General features: G+C 37.6%; 1 protein-coding gene across 6 annotated transcripts in view; it reads left to right on the top strand.

Annotated features, from left to right (window-relative positions):
* unc5a (unc-5 netrin receptor A) overlaps positions 1-19085 on the top strand; it is a 154958-nt gene that overhangs the window by 98436 nt on the left and 37437 nt on the right. For 3 of the 6 annotated variants that reach the window (XM_043257248.1, XM_043257250.1, XM_043257249.1), the window contains 4 exons: positions 2260-2403; positions 5320-5423; positions 6514-6694; positions 10796-10963. In XM_043257248.1, coding sequence (XP_043113183.1) covers positions 2260-2403; positions 5320-5423; positions 6514-6694; positions 10796-10963 — 597 coding nt within the window. The remainder of the gene's footprint in view (positions 1-2259; positions 2404-5319; positions 5424-6513; positions 6695-10795; positions 10964-19085) is intronic. The other 3 variants (XM_043257251.1, XM_043257253.1, XM_043257252.1) reach the window with 1 other exon arrangement.

Here is a 19085-nt window from a genome sequence, read left to right on the forward strand (position 1 = left end):
TTGCATGTGCTCCTAATGTCTGCCAAGATAGTGAGACACAAGCTCTCTGTGCTGCCCTATTTCTTTCCTGCTAGAGACTCTCTGCCAAGTGGTGATGGATGTGCTGTACATTGATTTGTGACAGACAGGATGGAGCAAGAACTCAAATGACCAGCAGGATTTGAGATGATGCATTTCTGTCACATTGCCGGAGCGTCTGACCGCAACGCAGCTAATTGCAGAATGCGGTTATTGGAGTTGTTTTGTGCTTATTATGACGCATTGACATTAAATGCTTGACTGCTCGTGCAGTGGAGTCTGAGTTCAGGACCTAGTGTACGGTCTACCTAGACGGCTTTTTTACATAAACACAAAAAATGAACATTGAAATGATGTCCAAAAATCTATTTAAATGCAGCTCTGGTGCTCTGAAAATATATTCAAGCATTCAAATGATGCCCAAAAAAAATCAATTATAATTTTGGAATGATGCCCAAGGATCTATTCAAAACATCTAATTGTTTTTAAATGTACCTATGATGACTAAAGAACATCTGAACATTTTTTTTTTAATATGTCCAGATACGGATGTAAATTGATTTACACATTTCATCTCACCTATTATGTAACATTTCTTATTGCTAAAAGAATTTAAATGTTTAACTATACAGAACGCAACTACGATGCACAGAAAATATTTGAAATGGGTAAAAATCAGTTTGAGGGTTTTAAAATTTTAAAACATTTGAATGGTAACACAGAATTGTTTAGAATGTTCATATTGCGCAAACAAATCAGTTATTTTTAAATATAATGTATGCTCTTACATAAAAGGAATGCCCAGAAATCATTTTGAGCTTTTGAGTACAATTATCATGATGAAGCCAGTGATACATTTTCAATGTCAACTTTTATATATCATATATAACTTTGAAATATATTAATGTTAAATTGTGTAAGTTTTGTGATTTTGATTAACTAGACATGTTTCAGGTAATTAATCAATTTTAATGTAACCTTTAAAATAGAGTGTAGAAAAATTACAAATTGGAAAAAAAAATGAATTCAGAAAAATCTGAATAGAAAACACAGAGTTTAAAAAAATCTAAAACAAGAAAGGGAATTTGGGAAAAATACTGATTTCATAGGGCCCTACAAGCCAAACAAGAGAAAGGGAGAGGAATGAATGAACAAGTTTGGTTGGAGAGAAAATCAAGGTGTGAGGAAGAGAGAGATTATGGGAGAAATTAGGAGGAAGGTGGTTGTTGAGGGGGATGTGGACATCTTCAAGGTCACACTTTTGTGTTGAGATGAGCGATAGCTATGGAAGAAAATATCAGAGAGGCTTAGGGGTTGAGGAGATGGTCCAGAGATAATGAAAAGAAAAATGATCTTTGTCTAACCCCCCCTCCCTTCATCCTCAAAGAGCTTTATTATGCATTACACAGTTTGTGTTGTTGGTGTTGGTTAACTCTGATGATGTTCATTTGTAATTGTCAGCTGAAAATGAATCATTTTGTTGGATGACTTCACACCAGTTGTATAGACATTATTCACCCCGCTGCAGCTGACAAATTATCACTTCATTCCTCTTTTTTTTTTTTCTCGCCCTCTTTTAATTTTTATTTTCAGAAAAGACCTCTGAGCTTTGATGGGATAATCCTAGCCACTCATGTCTGAATGGAAACGCACAGATTGAGTAACCAGGAAAAATATCTCCCACTGGAAGCTCACATAAATATTAATATCTGTTTATTTATTAATTCATCCCAGAAAGCGTATTAGAGTTTGGGATTTTCTATTTCGAGGTGGTTTCGTATGTCATACACTTCCTGCATTTAGCTAACAATGATTGTGACAGCGTTCAATCATCTGTCAGCATTCCGTGAATAAGACAAGCAGCAAAAATGCAAAAATCTGCACAAAACTTAGTTGTTAATTTGTTTCCCCTCTTCTCAAATGGCTGGCAGCTCTTCACTGGACATGGTGAACCTTTTAAAAAAAAACTTTGGAAACAGTGGACAGTTTACCACGTCTGTGAAAAGTTTGACAGCTGTGATACATTTTGCATTGTTGCCAAAATTTTGATGCCAGTAAAGAGCTGCTAATTTCCGCCAAACAATTTACCACACATTAACCACAAGTTTGACAAGAATAAACAGTTTTTACAAGGGCCTGGCCTCAGTTGGCTTCAGCTGAAGGGCTGTTTCTGAATGCCTCTCTCTGTCTCTGTCAGTGGCGCTGAGCTGAACATGTTTGCTTTGTCTGGTTTGGTCCCAGGACTGCCGGTGATGCAGGTGAAGATTGACATCTCCAGACAGCAGGTGGAGAAGATCTTCGGTCTGGAGGATTACTGGTGTCAGTGTGTGGCCTGGAGCACTACAGGAACCCAGAAGAGCCAAAAGGCATATGTGCGCATTGCCTGTAAGTTCAGCTCTGTTATCTTAGAACACAAACATTTTGACCGAATGCCGTCTTATAATCTGTTATAGTGTAATTAAATATGAGCACGGTGGTCTCCTAAATGGTCTCAAGTCTGTATTGATCTGGAGTGGAAGAGAAAAAACATGCAAATAATAAACGACAAGTTATCATGCAGAATAATGCAGATATAATGAAAATATATATATATATATATATATATATATATATATATATATATATATATATATATATATATATATATAAAACATACTTTTTTGAAAAGGTAAAAAAAAAAGTGAGTCCCAAAGCAAAACAATTGAGAACCACAGGTTAAAGGAAATGAGTTAATTTCCATCTTTCACTAGAAAATACAGACCCTGAAAGAACAAACTACATTAAGAGCTAACCTCTATGGGTGCCATGAGTGGAAAACACAATAGCTACTTAACAGGTGATTCCTCCCATAGACGTTGACTCCATTTATTTGAATAATCGAAAAACTGTGTAAACAATGTGTTTTGGTAAAAAGCATTTCTAACCAAATTAATTTGTCCCTAATGTCTTTAAAGTGCTCTACATCACAGTAGCATTTGCTCTTTTTTTATCACTTCACCGTAGAGTGTTTTGATAATGATATACTTTCTATTAAAAGTTATTTTGAAATTCCATTTAGCCAATCAATCTAACCACTTATGTTCAGTTTTTCCCCAAGGCTGATTGATTCAGTTGGTTTTATATGACTTATTTAATGTTTGATTGGGAAGTTTGATCAGGAAGAGCCTGTGGCAAGGAAATCTGCTAATCTGCAATGTAACACTTTGTAATTGCCTCAAGAGGCCTGGTGGTTTTGATATCTCTGTGTGATTAAACACCAGGAAACCGCACCACCGCACCGTCTCGCTCAGAACAAACGTCAGCACAATCCAGAGATGAAGACGCAAAGGATCTTCCTCTTCCTTTGGACGCTACTTTAAAATAAGGACGTCTTCTCAATACAGTCATGTGTTTATTTATTATAAAACAATGATTAAAGCATTGTGCGAATCAACAGGATTTGGGATTTATCTCAGCATGGTGCTTATAAATATTCTGAGTATGGATATTTATCTACATTCACCTCCGATTCACTGTGGGGTAATAAGAAGGAATTTTTTAAAAAATGCTTCCCTTAGAAGCAGCTCACCCAAAAATGATTACAGTGACCAAGGGCTCTGAAAAGGTACTATAAAAACTGTTCAAACAGAGTGTGTGCTACATAACTTTCAATCTGTCCCTCCACACAAAGTGCCATACAACTTCTGAGCACTTTCAATATAGCACATGAATCATATGGACCACTTTTGTGTCATTTGTATGGTGCTTCAGTCTTTTTTGGAGCTTGAAAGTCTTAGTCCCCATTCATTGCAATTGCACTAGGGTGAAATATTCCTTTAACACACCTCTTTCCTTTGAGAGTTTTCCTCTCAAAGTCATGACAATGTCATCTCAGGACTTGATGGCCATCTAATCCTTTGTGCCTCTCCTATTCCCATTAAATCCTAGTTAATTAAATCGAATGTCAAAGACCCCTCTTCACCTCTTAATGTTTGCCGAGGCCTGATTGGTGAAGACAGGCATGACATCTGTTTTGAGGAAACGAACTGGCACCGCCGTCATTATTGAGAGAGATTTTATTCCCCAGCATCTGAACTGAAGACAAGTGTGCTGTCTCAATGGACACCTTCTTCCAAAAGCTTTTTTTTTGTGTCGTAACAGCTATAAACGTTTATGCAAATATTGTTTTGAAATTGTGCCATCCGTAGTCAGGAGGGCAAGAAAGCCCTCCATCAAGAGTAATGCAATTTTGACGAGCAAATACAATTCGACTCGCATCAACACTTGTCCCAGGGGTTTTAGGTAGAGTGGGTGGTCGTGCGGATACCACAGCCTCGGTGCGGTATCGAGTAGTGGAGGAAGATAATGCAATTCCTCTTTGTTGATGCTTTGCCCGGGGGCTACAGACAACCATTCTCTGAAGCAACCAAGCAGGGTCTAATAAGCGCTCGGGTCTGTGATATGGATCCTTCCAAGAGAGAACTCCTGGTGAACGTACACGGTGCAAACAAAGCCCTGAGTTATATACGGAGGAGCTGTGAAGCCAAAAACACATTGCTAAATATGACACAGATAATGTTCGATTAAATGGCTTGGCTGTTTTACCTTCCTGGTGATACATGTACACATTCTGATCCACTTTATGACTATTGGAGAATTTTTGTCTTCAGAGCCTATAAAAAAAGAGAAACATGCAGTGCATTTAAAATCTCAGTGGTTTCCCTTAGACATTTCATTAATGCTCTCTTCACACTGACAGACATTTTAAAACTAAAAGCAGCAAAGTGAAAATCTGTGTCTGTATAAACCTCACACACACACAGACCGGAATTTAAGACGTATTTATTTGAATTGAAAATAAAATGTATGTGATGCAATGCAAAAATGAAACAGAATATTTCTGTAGTAGTATTAATACAATAACTTTATTTTAAATGCACATTAACCAGTTTCATTCATTTATCATGCAGTTTCAGTCTTACACATTTTAACTGAATATGGCTCATTCCAGAGTTAGCCATATTTAACCATGCTTGTATACCTGAATAAATGTTTTCTCAGTTGCATTTGTGCATAATGTATCATATCGTGTTAGAATACATGCCCACAATGCCATACCTCTAATTATTAAACATATTTGATATTAAACATTAAGTTCTGTTCTTTTATTTTATTTTTTTTACATTTTACAAGCATACGCAACCATTGCATATTTAGTTTATCATTCACATCGGGAAGCTTATGTTTTAGCTACAGTTGTGCTTGATCATATATGTTCCAGAGCACCTAATAACTAATTAACAAAATGATTTTGCTCTGCAGATCTGAGGAAGAACTTTGAGGAGGAACCGCTGGGTAAGGAAGTGGCACTGGATCAGGAAGTCCTTCTGCGCTGTCATCCTCCTGAAGGTGTTCCTCCTGCAGAGGTGAGAGCAACAAGTAAACATGTTAATACCCAACAGCTCTGCTAATTATCCCTCTCGTTAATGTACTTGCACAAATATACCAACGAGCCAGAGATCTGACGTCTTTCACCATATTCCGTCTGTTCCATGAGCTGGACTTGGATGAGGAACCACACATTGTGATTTGGCAACTCTGGGAGTCCAATTAATAATGCATGTATTTTTGCACTGGTGCAGGACTAGACCAGCCTGTGACCAGCTGTTGCAGCTCAAAAGGTCCATCCAAACTTCTAAACCTAACAACGGCGGCGTATTTGTACTTTATTATTCTATTTGATATATAATTTTGACTAATCTATCATATTATTCTTATTATTAATTATTATGAATCATGGTTACAACAGAAGCAGATTTCTTGCAATGAATGTTGCCAAGTTTAAAAGCAGAAACGTGACCTGTATGATTATATATAAATTTTACTTTCTGTGATAATCGACGTTATACCATAATAATAAAAATAAAAAAATAACATGTTTATTCTTTAATGTCCATGCTTCATCATAATCCCTGCTTTTACTTCTATTTCTGATTTCAAAGCGCTAAATACATTTTGGTGACACTTTAAAATAAGGTTTCATTTGTTAGCATTAACTAATGTATTACCTAACATAAACAAACAATGAACAATACATTTATTACGGTCTTTGGTAACGTTAGAGTTAATAAAAATATAAGCATTCGTTCTTAGTTCATGTTAGCTTACAGCTAATGTTAATAAACACAACTTGTGATTTTAATGCAAGTATTGTTCATGCTTAGTTCATGTTAACTAATGTTAAATATTGATTCTTATTGTATAGGTGTTAGACCTATTATTTTTCTTAAAAAAAAAAAAGACACAAGACAGACAGACAAACAGAAAAATGCTAATCCACTTTTCCACTGCCCCATGCTGCCATAAAGTGCCTGCCAAAATTTAACATCTTCAGTCCAGGCAGGGTCTTTGGGAGCTGCCCAGAATGGCCGCTGGATCCGGGAGCATACAGAGTGTTTTCCATCCGTTTGAGCCAGATTGAAGCTGTGAAATGTTTTCTCTTGTGTATATCTCTAGGTGGAATGGCAGAGAAACGAGGAGCTGATCGACCCCAAGACTGACCCCAATTTCTTCATCACCGTGGACCATAATCTCATCATCAAACAAGCCCGCCTGGCCGACACAGGCAACTACACCTGCGTGGCCAAGAACATTGTGGCTCGACGAAAGAGCTCCTCGGCTACTGTGATTGTCTACGGTGTGTTTCTTCTCATACTTTGTTCCATTCTTAAATCACAGATAAATGGACTTCACCTTTCAGCAGGCTGACAAAAGTTTGGGATGGTTTTGACCCAGAGTCAGGGGTAATTTACTGAGAGAGTTAGGCTAGATTTGATGGACAACTTTTGATCAGACTTTGAGAACAAAATATACTTAGTGCTTTGCTTTGTGAAAGTTTATCAGCCTTTTACTACACAAACACAGCACTATCTGTAGTCTCCATTCAGTTGATTTCGAACATTATTTTTTGTACTAAATTTGCGGTGACACTTTATTTTAAGGTGTCATAATACAGAGTAATTACCTTATTTGGTACTTAGTAGTAGCCAATGTACCTACATGAAATAAAATGTAACTAATTTATGAAACGGCCTGTAACAGTTTGTAATTATGTAGATATAACAGGCAGCTACTGTTACACATATGTAACAAATCTAGTCTGTTACACAGCTACTTACACTTAAGTACAATCTTGATACACTTTATTTTGAGAAGCTTATGCCTGTGTAATATTCTGTATAATTACATGTGTTTAAGCTGTGCACTAATGGGTTAATTTAAATTAAGGTGCAGCTAGTTAAGGTGTACAGTATGGATACACAACACTTTTTAGTAGCTTATGCCCGTGTACTTGAATTTATAATTATGTTGTATAAAGTCTGCAACACATATGTAACAATTGTTTGATTACATAAGTAGCTGTGTAACAGACCCGATCTGTAAGAAGTGTGTTACAGTAGCAGCCTATTACATCTATATAATTACAAACTGTAAGAACAAACTGTTCCATATCTTAGTTACATGGTAAGTACATTTTGTTTTATGTAAGTACAACGATTACTACTAAGTACTTACTAGGTAATTACTCTGTATTATGGACACCTTAAAATAAAGTGTTACCTAATGTCCTTTAAACATGGATACTTTTAGACCTTTAAAGACCTTTTTTAATAGTCTGTCATAACTGAGCTAGAAAAGAACGTGGCCAGAAAGTGTGAGATTCCTGTCATTTGAATCATTTAATTGTCACTTTCTATTTAATATATTATATAATGTTAATATAAATGTCTTTGCATTTTGTAACATACTTTTTAGATGTTGCTTAAGTATGCAAATACATCTGAGACCATTATGTTTCTTGCAATCATCCTTAAAACTAAGCATTACAGCATGGGGACATTCTGTTGTTTTTATATTAGCTTGAGCTTAGCTGCTCTGAAACTATCCATGCTGTAAATGATTGCAGCAACATTACAACATATCAAGTTGGGAGCAATGCAGCCAGACAGTGTCTCAGAAATCTCAGCAGAGCTGACAAACACTCACACTGTAGTTGGGCTTGTTGAATTAATGGCAGAAAGTGACTAATGAATGGGGTTTATAAGCTAGCTGACCTTTATTAAAATGCACAGTGGCAAAGCATCGCTAACCCCGGAGGGGTCCCAGGACAAGCGGCGTTCTAAAGGTAGCATGCATTACAACCCTGTACACGCTCTCTACTGATCCGAGCCGAGACAATCACACACTACACATAGTACAGTGCTGGGACAGATCTATTGAGAATACTCCTAAACCACAGAAGGACATGTTAACACTGGTTAATCTGAACTCTTTTGTCAGAAACAATGTATTTGTTTTATCATGAAGCCTAGTGTAAAGATAATAAGTCAAGGGACAGCTGTGTGATTTGCACTTAATGCGGATGTGCTTTTTAATACAGGGACTGCAAGTCAATCAGAGCAATCAGCGTGTTGTGTTTAATAGGGGAACTAAACTGACAATTATTTCTCAGACGAAGCAAGATTAGATAAGTTATTGCATTTTGTTTGAATTGCCTGATTTGGGAACATTTTGACGGAAGGCTCGGCAAAAGTGAGCCGAGAACATTTTCACTCTATTGTTTGCTCTTTATGCTGTCAATCAATAAAGCCCTCACACAGGGAAAAAGAGAAATGGCACATGAATGCTAGGTGCAGTGCCTTACAATTTGGAGGTTTCAAATTGTGCAATGTTCCCCAAGCAATTTGCTACCATTGTAGAAATTAATTAAAGAAAAATTCCCTGTGAATACCTTTTGATCAAAAGAACTATTAGGCATGGTCCTTTATGCTATTCTTTTTTCCCCATGGCTTCACATTAAAATGTCAGTTTACTAATTTGAAGTCTTGCAGGCTTGCTTATTGGCTGAACCATAGGTGGTGTGAGAGCTGTTATTAGTGCTGTTGGACAGAGGCCGAGATGAATTTTAACAAGGCTGGACTTGACTTGACACAACGGTGCGCTAAGAGGTAATCAGGACCCTAGTTGCTGCGCAATTTCCTTCTTCGTGGTGAGCAATCAGTGGTAGAAGTGAGGCTAAAGAATTGATTCGGTCTGACCAGAGCAGAATTACGGAGGAGCTCCAGGCACAATATAGAGTCTGACTGCCGATCACGGCTACGGGACAACAAATCGGACGCGTTACAGGGGGAAGAAGAAATCAGATTTGCTCTGAATTCTCCCACCAAGAGTGAGGAGGCTGGGAACTTGATTAAAAACCCTGCGTGAACTTTGGACTCAGGATCATTGTGGAATCCTTGCAGGATTATGCATTTCATGAGCCAGGATATTGGTGCCATAAAAACCATACTGTGTATCAGTGTAGAGCAGAAAACCAATATACACCCCGCGTGAGCGTTGTGAGATGAAATCTAGGCCGTTTTCTTTAAGACATCCTACCCCCCATGTGTCCGATGGTTTGCGCAGTAGATTTAGGGAGGACTTTTGGTAATATACAGCTTATAAAAGGTGACTGAGTGATAGTGTTGTGACTTGACAAGGGCAACCGAGGAAAATTATGTTTGGTTCTGTTACCACATCCAGCAATCAATTTGGATGAGAAATAATTGACAGAACAAAATGTAAACAAATATTACAAACCTCTTATAAGCTCTCAGCTGCACTGAAGGACGCAGACTTTTTAGCATTGCAGGAAAGTGGAGCAGAGTGTATAGTATTTTTTCTTACATTTGGATTCATTATTATTTGTTATACGTTAAAATTATTTTGAAAAAGACGCTGTGGGCTGTGACATTGTATCATCTAGCGTCACTGCCCCTTCAAGTACACAAGCAAAATAAAGCAATGAAGTTTCAGACTTGGGGAATGGCAAAACGCAGGCCAAAACATGTCAGAGTGTAATTGACTGGTTATTCTGTCATTCAGTTATTGGTAGCAATTGGTTCTCAAATCAACCTAAATAAGTAAAATTGAAATACTGCAAGTAGACCTGCAAATTATAGAGTAAATGCCATTTGGAAATATTTCCTGTATCCCAAATTACACTCTCTCTGACCATGCTCATCTCTGAGTATGTTTTTTTTTTAAATGAGTAATGATTATTATATAAGTAATTGCATGTTAAAGGTACCCTGTAGTCTTCATGTTGCCGTCTGTGGCTGAAACATACAATTCCAATAGATTTGCAATAAAAATATTCTTCGTAAGGCATATAAAACCTTTAAACCTTTGTTTTCTAGTTACAAATTACATTTACACAAATTTTAGATCTTTTTAATTCCGCTTCCTTTAAATTGTACTTGCAGTTCTGCATCCTTTTCGGTACTTTAATTAAATATTTGGTAATTGAATTAAAAAGATCTGTTCAGTTCGCTTTTTATGTACTGGCTAAATAATCCATTTAAAGAAAAAAATAAATAAACAAGGATTCCTCTGTGGCGTACCTTTAATATCAACATACAAATAGTTTCTTGTTGTTAGTGTAAGATAAGTGCTGTTTCAGTGACACAGAAGCTGTGTAAACATCAAATGAGAATGAATTTGAACTGAATTTAAAAAAATTAAAAAAAAAACATTGGAGATGGCAGCTGCTACACAACTACCTCAAATCAACAGTAGGGTTAGCATAGCATCGATAACTTTTGACGTTAACATAGCTTTCTGGTGTTGCCGTTGTCCCCGTGGCCTGCCTTAAGCACAGAGCTCATGTTTGTGGCTGTTTATCATCTTCGCGCTTGTCGGGTAATCCTGACTCGCTGTGTTCGTCTCCCCCTCTCCTTTGCACTGGGCGCACGAGCAGTGAACGGTGGCTGGTCCACGTGGGCCACATGGTCGGCCTGCAGTGCTGTCTGCGGTCGGGGGTGGCAGAAGAGGAGCCGGAGTTGCACCAACCCCACTCCCCTGAACGGCGGGACGTCCTGCGAGGGCCAGAGTGTCCAGAAAAGCGCCTGCACTGCCACCTGTCCAGGTAACGTCCACCGGGCGTCGCTCACTGCAGAGTAGAGCTAGATTAGCATTAGCACTCAGACCCTTGCACGGTCCCCTTGCTCTAAGGCACTAGTAGCCCCCTTTCTGTAGGACGGCTAGCTTGATTGGCATTAGCTTTTTTGTGCTTAAGCAAAACTTTTTCATGTTTTTTTGGTTTTTTTTTAATTATTCATAGCTACACCAGTGCTTGTGTGTCCATTCCGGCCATCATGTTGATTTTGCTGTGCTCTGTGCTGCTTTCGCTTTTGCTGCATGAGGTCTTTTGCTGTTCGGTTGTAAGCAGGGTCCAAAATTAACTTGCCTGCCAGTGGCAAAAACATATTTTTGTAGTTTTTTTTACGTTTATGTTGTGATGTTGTTTCTCACATTTGTCCCCAGATGGAGTTCTGGAACGTATTCTATACAGAATTGAATCAAGTCTCCAGTCTTTACCTTAAGCCTTTATTCAAATTCTAGTACAATTCTAACAATTAAACTTAATTTATATTAGGGTTTATTAACGGTTGGCAGAATTGCAGTATTATAATTTAAAATAACTTTTTATTATAGTTACATGATTCTTCTAAAATCATTTTAATATGATTTTAATATTTACTATTAATTGGGTGTTTAATAAAATGTTATTATGATCATTTATATATTAAAATAGTTTAATATTCATGATACATATTTTCCAGCATTCTTTGATAGATAAGTATAATTATTTTTTAATTTTTTTTATGCATGCTTGCTGAATTAAAAAAAATGTATTTTTAAACTACATTTAAACTATAAGAGCAACGTTTCAGTGTTGTTTAAATAAAATTGTCCTGAAAGCTGTCTTTTAAACAGTCAGACAGGGCAGTGCAGAGTCATATTAACACTACTGCACATTTTATAAAAGCAAATAATAGCAACTGTTTTGATGCTAGTGTGCTTAAGTTGTTTTCCTGACCTCCTTCACTACTGCTAGTAGTACTTTCAAGGCTCGAGAGGGAACAGAGAAAGGAAGAGGAAGCAGGGAAACAGCGCGGCTGCTTTTCCTCAGCACTTATCGATCGCATGCAGTTTGAAATGGAAGTCAGGCCGCTTCATTTACAGGCTGACATTAGACTCAGGTAGATGGGGGTTGGGATTCTCTTGATTACTGCGATAGGCTCGTGAGTGTATTTCAGCAGGGACAAAAATGGCATTATGCAGGCGCTGCTGACCGGCGGAAAATATCCACGCTTAGTAAACAGGAGAGGAAATCGAAGCTTTTGTCAGCTGCAGCTCATCTCCCTCGCTCACCCCCTCTCTTCCTCCACTTCTCCAGTGAGAGGGTTTATCTACTTAAGCCAATCTCCTGTTTCATTACAAAGCATCCAGTGAAATTTAATAAGACGCCACCTTTATACTGCTCTGTAAGTAACATGCTCTCAAAATATGGCGTTTTTGATGAGCAAAAATACAAAGCATGGGGGAACGCTTCTGACAGAGCTCTGTGGGGATGTATTTCACATGATTATGACTTAAATAGCATTTCTGTGGGGGAGAAGAGAGACGTGCAAGGAAATATAGGCAAGTACACTGTTAAAGAGAAACACTGGAGGTAGAAATTTTGTAGGAATGCAGTGATTAGAAGTAGAGAGTGCATAAAAAAAAATTTAACATTTACTGTAAAAAAAAAAATATGGCAGCACCTTGCCATAAAAAATATGATAGCAGCCTTTTAGGATTTATAGGGCCAAGCTTAAATTTATGGTAAAATTAAATGATATAATTTTAATAGTCCATGCAATGCAATGCGAGATATTTTGGACTGTAATAGACCTTAGCTTACCAGCATGATAATACAAGACAAAAAAAGACACGTGAGGAATTAAATATCATCAAGACGACTGTTCATTAAACAGTATTCTACTGTAAAAATACATAAGAAATCGCCTTAGATCTACTATTGTACTATATACAATTTTACTATATATAGTAATATATATATATGGTACAACTATTTTTTACTGCAAGGTTTGTTATCGTTAAAATCACAAACATTTTTCTAGTGTACAACAATTATTTGAGAAATGATTCTTTTTTTTATTAGTAGTATTTATTTAAGTGCTAATAGATCATTTCTGACTGGGTGACATAAAGAAATGAACTATATTTCATATATTAATTATTACTAATAAACGTAACCTGCTATCGAAGATTGGTTTTTAATCCTGCTTCTCGGCTATATTGAATACATTCTGATATGGTTCTGATTGTGTTGAGAGCAAACAGATAAGTTGCTTATTGCTGGAAATACAGCATACAGGGAGAGGGAGGTGGTAAAGAAAAGCTGGAAAAAATAAAAACCAGAAGAAAAGAAGCTCACAGCGGTGACCAGTGCAGTTTTTTTTGATAAGGGTCATGCTGAGTGAGCGAGTTGGACGTTGTTCCCGTGGTGGCTTTATTCCCCTCATGTATCTCACACTCCGACTGATTAATCCTGACATGGGCCGCAGCGAGGGAGCCGTGGTGTCCTGGCCAAGGATGACTTCGTTGTGTTCCCAATCAAAAACGAGCACCTGCCTGCTTTAGTGTGCTCACCAGAGGACCCCAAATCCTGTCAGCGAGAGAAAAGGAGAAGGAGAGAGAGTGACCATCCCGTTCCATTTATCACCATACAAAGACATGCACGGACAACTGCAGGCCCTAAAAATTACATCTGAGAGTTCATCCCGATTTATCAAAACGTGACTTCTGACTGCAGGAGGTATAAATCATCATTTACTGACTAGCTGCAGGTAGAGGCAGCGTGTTCCCAGAGCACAGTCAGACAGCAGGAGACAGAAAGAGAAACAGCAGAGCTTTGATAAACGACTCTGTATGTGAACACAGTCCACCGCCGCTGTTCTACTGATCCTCAGGACAGGGCGACTTTAAAGGACGTGACGCGATTCTTTGTGTAATGCGGCGAGCGTGCGATGCTGAGTGAATGCTGATGAAGCTGGATTCTTTGTGTAATACCAAAACACTGGACTAATGCTTCCAAGGCGCTCAAAATGTTATACTCAGCACCAAGATTGAGATAAAACCATTAGTGTATTACTGTATATTAGTGCGTGTATTACATATATAAAATAGCATTCACTGCCTAATGTCGTTTTGTTGTAATTATTGTGTAATATTTATTTATATTATTCATATAGTGGATTATTATTAGTAGTAGCAGTAGTAGTAGTATTGGATCTTAAGAAGTTGTTCAGTAGAACGATTTAAATGGGTTTTAGAATTTGAATTGAAATGTACATATAAGTACAATCATTCAAAATTGGAATGAAACACTATCATAACTAAAGTAGATCAAAAAGAGATTAAAAAAAAAAAAAAAAAAAAAAAAAAAAAAGTCCAAGGGCAGTGTGAATGAAAATACAGCCTTTGAAGTGTAAGTCTTTCTGTTGGCAGCAGAGCACGACCTTATTGGGAGTTTTGGTGTTTTGCACATCCTATTCAGTGTGTTTAATTATGAATTGCATGCCGTTTAGCCTTGATATCTCAGCAGGAGAAATAATGAATGTTAAATGTTTATCATATTGGAGTTTAAAAAACCATATATTACCAAAACAAAGCTGTACGGTTTGGTTCTGAACCTGAGGACCATTTCATGCTGTTTATTCCTTTCTTTTCTCATGGAACATTATTACAAAAAAATTTCTCAAGAATCAATAGTACTTGTTTTTTTTTTTTTTTTTCCTTCTTTCACATCTTTTCAAAAGGAACAAACCAGTAACTTAACACAATTGGCCAATCAACTGGATGAGTTCAGCTGTGAAGAGTCTAATGTAATAAGTGGGCTTTAAAGGGCTAATTGACCCTGATGAGCCTCTTGTACCAGCTCTTGTTGAATCACTGGCTGGTTAGACCTTTAGCACGGTGAAGAGGCTGCTTCATCTAAAGCCGACACGTCAGAGACACGTCTGACTTCTCATCTAGCACACACACACACACACATCCTCACCTATGACTGGAGAGCTTCGTGACTTTAATGGTCTCTAAGGAGCGAATCATCTAATATAGAATGCAATCCCTCAGACACCTTCACATTTCACTAACACTTTTCGCTTTTGAGTACTTTTAAAGCTCAGAGCAAGTGCAGATTAATCTGGATTCTAAACTAGCACTTTTAACAGGAAATTGAAATATTTCAAATGGGGAACTAAACAAAAGTTATCATCAGAAAATGCTTTTTGCCTTTCACTGATGCATTATTGTTAGTCTGATGCATTCAGCATGGAACCATGCCAGTTTCTTAACTGATGGAGAACAAACAGGCCTTCCAGCTGACGGTGTTTTCAGGACTCACACAAAATGTGTTTCTCTTTTCTGCATGCTACAGTAGTCTATTCCGCTGAACTTTATCTCTTGGTATTCCCCCCTCCCTGCTTCAAGTTTTTTTAACAGATAAAATGTTGGCCTATATGAATATGAATTAGGTTTGGAAGAAGGCTCGGTGCCAGTCTTTTTTTTTTTTTACCATGTTATTTTGTGCAAGTCTTTGCTTTAAGTGTCCGTTTATACCAGTTCTCACTAGTTGTTGCTTATTAACATGCATATTATTGGCATATTGTCTGTTTATTAGCACAATATAGTGTTAACATGTAACATTAAATACTAAGTCATTTGAAAAAAATAACTATTAACTACAATACTCAATAAACTCTTAATTCGCTGCTTTATTAATAGTTAGTAAGGTAGCTGCTATGTTTAGAAATTGGGTAGCATTAAGGATAATACTGTCATGGACAATATTGCAGCCATTGTTTCATGAATAAGCACTTTGAATTAATTATTAAATGACTCAATAAGTTATTGTTTTGGAATGAATAAACAGCATTTGGAAAGGTCCCAGTAGGTCCCCGCCATGTTAGCATATAAAGTTTACTAGGACACTTAAATATTGTGTTAAAGACTGCTCAATTTTTTAGAAGATTTTGTGCTTAACCTCTTTTTGGTACCCTAAGTACCCTAAGCCCCTTTTTGGCAGGCATTTTGGCCAAGGCACTGTTTCACATGAACATCCTTTAAATCCCAAAACCCTTTTAGATGCCAGAATTGGAAGACCTGTCTTTTTGTGTTCAATTTGCATGATGCATTTGAATACAAGATCGGTGCATTGTAGCATAATTCTGACCCACCCGGCTCCGCCCACTCTGGCTCAGAGCCCATGAATCACCTATAATCTTGTTGTCTCTGCTTTATTGAACATGGATTGTTTAGGTCCAGGTGAGATTACAGATGTGCGTGTTGACTCTGTCTTGTCCCCGCTGATCTAAAAGGTAATTGTGTGCCTCTCCTGCTCAGTTCCTCCTCCCCGCTCAAGGACAAGGCAGCTGGAGGCGTCCAGCATTGGCCATTGTGATTTCGAGCAATGGAGAGTGGAAATGGGGCTTCCTGCAGCCCTTTTAAAGAGCAGTTGGACGCCCTTTAGATGTGCCCTTGACAAGACGTCCAAATAGACCTGCCACTGTGTTATTGTGTTACAGGCACCCTACACTGACACAACACACACACACACACACACACCTCTTCAACCCTACATCAGGATGATTGGAAATCAAAGATATTATCTTAATAGCAGGGAGTCTGAATGGACAATTATTTGCTGGCTTTGGTTTCTTATTATTGCATCCTTCACTCATGTTAAGCAGGTTTAAGATATGATTGTTGCATCTTTTGAAGAGGAAATTGGCCATCACTATTTCTGCTTCTCATCACTTCATGTTTAAAGTAAACATGAAATCAAAATTGACCCTATTTACTTTCTCAATAAATGTCCCTGCTCTTATTTTACACGATTCACCAGTGCACATTATTACAAAGCAAAACAAAAATCTTTGTCATCTCTCATCAATATTTTGAAATGAATTTCCTTTTTTGCAGATATCACTTGACAGAATATTGGTCAGTGCTAACCAACTAGTAAATATTAACCAAATAGCTGTTTACGCATTTTTTTAGGCTGCTGTTGTAGACTGCACTAGCTTCAATGTACCAATCAAATAAAACCCTGTCTAACTGGGAAAGATTTTGGATAAAAACAATGATCATACAAGTTACTGTTCATACTAATTATGAATACAGGTGGATATTATTAATTTAAAACACATATTTTTATGCAGTTCCTTTCGCAATGTTATGACCTTGAATAATTTTTACCATAGCATGTGATTTATAACCTAAAATACATGATGTTCCCATTATATAATACACTTTATGTATGGCTTTTCTGATGTGGTAAACTTGCTCAGTAGCGCACCTGGTACAGCATTTCCATTGTGAAGAAATACTTTTATGAAACACAATATTCACAGACTTGCTTCAGCAAATGTGTTTTATCTCATATTTGCTTTTGTTAATATTATAGGTTTAGTGTAGGTAGTATGTTATTTTTAAGCATGATAAAGCATTAATCTTTAAGCATTACACTTTATTTCCAAACTTACTATCGGGGTGTCTAAACTCGATCCTGGAGGGCCAGTGTCCTGCAGAATTTAGATCCAACCAGTTCCAAAACGCCTACCTGGAAGTTTCTAACAAGCCTGGTAAGAGCTTGATTAGCTGGTTCAGGTGTTTAATTAGGGTTGAAGCTAAAATCTACAGGAGACTTGACCTCCAAGTTTGGACACACCTGACGTACAACAGCCAGCATAACAAAACACTGCGAGATTCACGTTGATCAGTTTGGGGTAAAACTGAATGCAATATTAGCACCACTCACCAAACAATTTTCTGTAAAAGTGTAAATAAAACATTCAAGAAGCAGTAAATGTCACCATAAGCCAGGTTTTCTGATGAGTATTCCTTCACAATCAGCTACAAACTTGTCCAGGTCCATTCTGCTTCAAAATGAAGAATTAACTTTTCATAATCCACTCAATTCCCAAGGGATTAAAACAACTTCTTAAAAACATTTTTTTTTATTTGAAAATACATCACATTATCAAAGTCAAATAAGTTGAGAATGCAGTTTTATGTTGACTTTATCTATATTGCTGCTAGTGTTTTATCTGCAACTCTTTTCTTCCCAGATGAGTCAAGAGACTTCCTTTTAGTTGCTTTGTACAGTCTTTCCAAAAGAAGAAAGAGAATCTTTTCTCCATCTCTTAGCTGTTGATCTCTCATCACCTGCCTTTTAAAATTCATGCGGAGAATCAGAGACAGGAACACGCTTCTTATTGTAATGTATTCATTAAGCATCAGTTCTCTGTTCAGTCAGGCTAGTGTGATGATATAAGCCTGACTTGCTCGCAAATGAGTCCACTCAATGGCAAACAAGGACAGTTATTTTATTGCCTCGCCACTCTTCCTGCCAAATGTTTGATCAAAAGCTGTGTCAGCATCTCTTTTAGATGCACTCCACACATTCTTTGTTAGTATGAATATCATTCTGTGTCGCTTAATAATCTCTCTGTGTATTTAAAAATAAAAAACACACTCTCGTCTGGCAGGCTACGACTAAATATCGCCTTTATTTGTAGCCATTTATGCGGCCGACTCTTCATCTTTCTTATCGCTAAGGCATGCAAGTACTTTATTAGCTGCTTGTTTGGCCAAACGGTGACCTCACTGTACTGTCAGGGTCGGGTTAGCGGAGCAGAACCGCACAGTGAATATGCTATAAAGCCAAGGGGTTAATGAACACCCCAGCGTGTCTGATCTTCGGTCTGTCGAATGGAGTCATCAGTAACTCTGTATCCAAGTACCATAATTCACCCCTGCTCTTGGTCCTGTGAGGGTGCAGCTCAGAGCCCCTAGAGAGCTCATTACCAGAGCTGCTCACATTAGCCCTGTAGTAACCTTCCCCAACCTGGCACAACGTCAGCCCAAATAAGACTTCCAAAATGGCCTCCGGTCCAGCTGACGAATAGCGCGGCCCTCTGAGAATGAGAAATGGAAATAAAATACTTCTTCCATGGCTTGGAAGGAAATAGGACATTTGAGTGTCGTTAGACTGGGCACAAACACACATATGGAATTTCCCACCTGCCTTTTATCCTCCTGTGGTCTTTTAGCACTTGAAATTGTAATCTGGTTACCGTAATCATATTTGAATATTGTAATTCAAAGCTATTTTTTCATTCCACTCAAACCATACA

The sequence above is a fragment of the Puntigrus tetrazona genome, chromosome 14 (genome assembly GCF_018831695.1).
Source record: "Puntigrus tetrazona isolate hp1 chromosome 14, ASM1883169v1, whole genome shotgun sequence".
NCBI lineage: Eukaryota > Metazoa > Chordata > Actinopteri > Cypriniformes > Cyprinidae > Puntigrus > Puntigrus tetrazona.